This window comes from Atta cephalotes (genome assembly GCF_000143395.1).
Source record: "Atta cephalotes unplaced genomic scaffold scaffold00091, whole genome shotgun sequence".
Classification (NCBI taxonomy): domain Eukaryota; kingdom Metazoa; phylum Arthropoda; class Insecta; order Hymenoptera; family Formicidae; genus Atta; species Atta cephalotes.
The window spans coordinates 64,022-67,333 of NW_012130155.1; the positions used below are offsets into that span (position 1 = coordinate 64,022).

Genomic DNA, 3,312 nt, shown 5'->3' on the forward strand with positions numbered 1-3,312 from the left:
TATATATATATATATATATATATATATATATATATATATATATATACATATATATAGAGCATAATTATAATCATTATATGTAGAGTATCTGCACCATAGCTTTCTGCATTTGTACATACAACGTATGATTTTTTTTTTTGTATAGTTATCCCACCTATGGGAAGGATGATTGGTGAGTCCTTGTAACATATACTATTGTCATAAATTATTATAAGAAATAAGATAGCATGCATAAATTTATATTTCGAACTATAAATCATATATAGATAAAGCTAACATCAATATTTATAATTAATTTACATGACTGTCTTTAAAGCTTCTCTCTCTTTGCGTGATTACATTAGTACATTAAATACATTAGTCATGAATTTACTTTACACACACAATATATACATCACATAATATTTCAAATTTTATAATGATTAATAATGATTTATTATATTGCTGTCAATGTATAAACAAAGTAATCTGTATATATCTAAATATTTAGACAACTAGAAATATTTATTATCTGAAAAATTTAGTAATTGTAATATATCCAAGTAAAGATCGAAAGCCAATTAGTTTATTTACAGTATGAGAAAGGCTTCGAACAACAACTAGTATCTTACAATGATTCTAACGTAATATGACGTATTATATTTTATTATACATTGCTCAACAAAAAATAGGGAACACTTTCAAACACGCTCAAAATTACGCAATAATCAAAACACCGTAACTCGGTGAAAAATCATCGCAGACAAAAAATCAAAAAAACATTTGAAAGGTTGAAATCTTTATTTTTGAAATCGGTAATTGATATTTCAATCTGAAAACTGATTCTTTACGAAGCCACAAATATGGACACAAATGGATATCCATTAAATCTGAAATTTTTTTACAAACTTTACAAAGATCTATGGCGTGAAATAAAAATCATACAAAAATGTGGTTTACAGCAATCGAAAGAGTGAATCTGTATTTACTTTTAATTTGCTTTTATTGATTTTTTTATTGATTTTCATTGTACGATTTTTTTTTCACTGAGTTATTCAATACTGAAAAAAAAATCATAATAAAATATAATACTCAATAAAAAAATAAATTGGAGGGAAAAGATTCATTCTTTCGACTGCTGTAGAAATTTCACTCTTTAAAATGCTTTTTTAAAAATCTCATTACGATTATTTTTGATAAAGTTATTCTATTTTGAAATTAAAGGATCATTTAGAATTAGCGTTAAAAGAGTCAAAAAATCAAACTTACGTATCTCTGTGAAAAATGATTACGAAGCGATGTTTGAAATAAGCGTTTTAAAGCTTAAAGCTAACTTTCAAATGCTTCAAATCATTTTCGTATGTAAAAACTTTATTATAAGTCTTTACCTTTAATTTGCTTTTTTATTTAATATTGAAGCAAAAGTAATCATTTTTCAATAACTCGATGAAAAAATCGTACAATAAAAAAAGCAAATTGAAGGTAGAGATTCATTCTTTCGACTGCTGTAAACCGCATTTTTGTGTGAATTTTACTTCACGCCATAAACCTTTGTAAAATTTGTACAAAATTTTCAGATTTGACGAGTATTCATTTGTCCGTATAGCTCCGTAAAAGATCAATCAGATTGATATAATTTTCTGATTTCGAAAATAGAGATTTCAAGCTTTCAAATGCTTTTTTGATTTTTTGTTTGCGATAATTTTTTACTGAGTTATGGTGTCCTGAATATTGTATAATTTTGTGTTAGAAAGTGTTCCCTATTTTTTATTGAGTAGTGTATATTATTTTCAGAAATCATTTACAGAGGATTTTATTTATCTATCTACCTGAATGAGAGATATTTCGATAATATGAGTAAAATGTCTAAAATACGTAATGGATGAATTAAATGTTGACAGCATTATTATAAATCCATTTATAAAAGTGATTTCTTTTGTCATATTAATAAAATATATAATTTATATATAGCTTATGTATCCCTTGCATATAGAAATTGCTTTTATATAAATCTATTTTATCTTTTATTTTTACAATTTAATATTGCAAAAAATGGATTTATTTATTAAAAATTGAATTAAATTATATTTGTACAAACATAAATATGTAAATATATGTAATTTAATCATATTTGCATAAATCTTGTGTTGTTTTTGTGAAATTATATCGAATATTTTATTAATTTATAAAGATATAAAAATGTAACAAAACTAAACATACACACACAAAATTAATAGACACTCATATTTATTGCCAAAAAAATTAAAGACTTTAATGATAGAAATCAAATAAATTAAAATTAGTAACAGCTATTTAATAAAGTAGTAAAAATAATATAATTTTTGTATTTCAGGGTGACCACGACATATACAACACCTACGTTAGGTGTACCTAATGCAGTTACAGCAACTACATATCCACAAATGCTTGGTTTAAGCGAACAAGTCCAAGCTTTAATGCCAGTACCTACATCAGCACCAAATTTATTACATCCACAAAGGCATACGCCATCTGTGCATAACACATCTCATTCGAAATATCCACCTCCTCTGATACCAGTTAATGGTAGCAGCGGCAGCGGCAACAGTAGTAGCGGTTCCAGGTACATATTATTACTTATTATTGATAAGCTAAATGAATAAACATTAAATTAATTCTTCTTTTGGCATATTCAAATGTATAAAATGTGTTTGATTCAGCGTACGATTTACGTTTAAGTTATTTTTTAGGGATACCCGAGGGAAGAAACCACTAATACCAATATCGGATCCACAACATATTACTACTTGTCATGTACAACCATACCAAATACAGAAAGCATTACTTGAAGAAAAGATGGTACCCTGTATTAATTTCAAACCTTACATCTATAGCGAATTGCTGATGACACTTCCTGACTTCGTTTCCAATTTTTTTCCTGCTTGTGACATCGAGAGTTGTAGACAAGTTCTTACAGATGTACTACATATAGAATTATATCAAGGAAATAGGTAAATATATATATATATATATATATACATAAATAAATAAATATAAAAAAACATAAATAAATAGATAAATGGGATAATGATTATAATTGATACTTACTATATTTTATGAAATAATCTATTTTATATAAAAGAGATAAAACTTTGCAGACTGCAAATGAAGATGTTAATGGAAGCAGGCAAATGTTCTTCATTAACAGAAGATCTACCTTTAATCCATATTAGGAGTATAATGAAATACATGCCACAATTCAAGTATATGTTCAATAGAGGAGATATGGTCATGCCTTCCCTAGCTCATTCGTCCGAAGAGCACCCTGCCAAAAAGCGTCAACGTACCAGCTAG

General features: G+C 26.4%; 1 protein-coding gene across 1 annotated transcript in view; it reads left to right on the forward strand.

Moving 5' to 3' along the window:
• The window catches only part of LOC105624852, a 9,348-nt gene extending 6,036 nt beyond the window's left edge, over positions 1-3,312 (forward strand). The window contains exons 4-7 of the mRNA XM_012206203.1: positions 146-172; positions 2,333-2,581; positions 2,709-2,969; positions 3,117-3,312. Coding sequence (XP_012061593.1) covers positions 146-172; positions 2,333-2,581; positions 2,709-2,969; positions 3,117-3,312 — 733 coding nt within the window. The remainder of the gene's footprint in view (positions 1-145; positions 173-2,332; positions 2,582-2,708; positions 2,970-3,116) is intronic.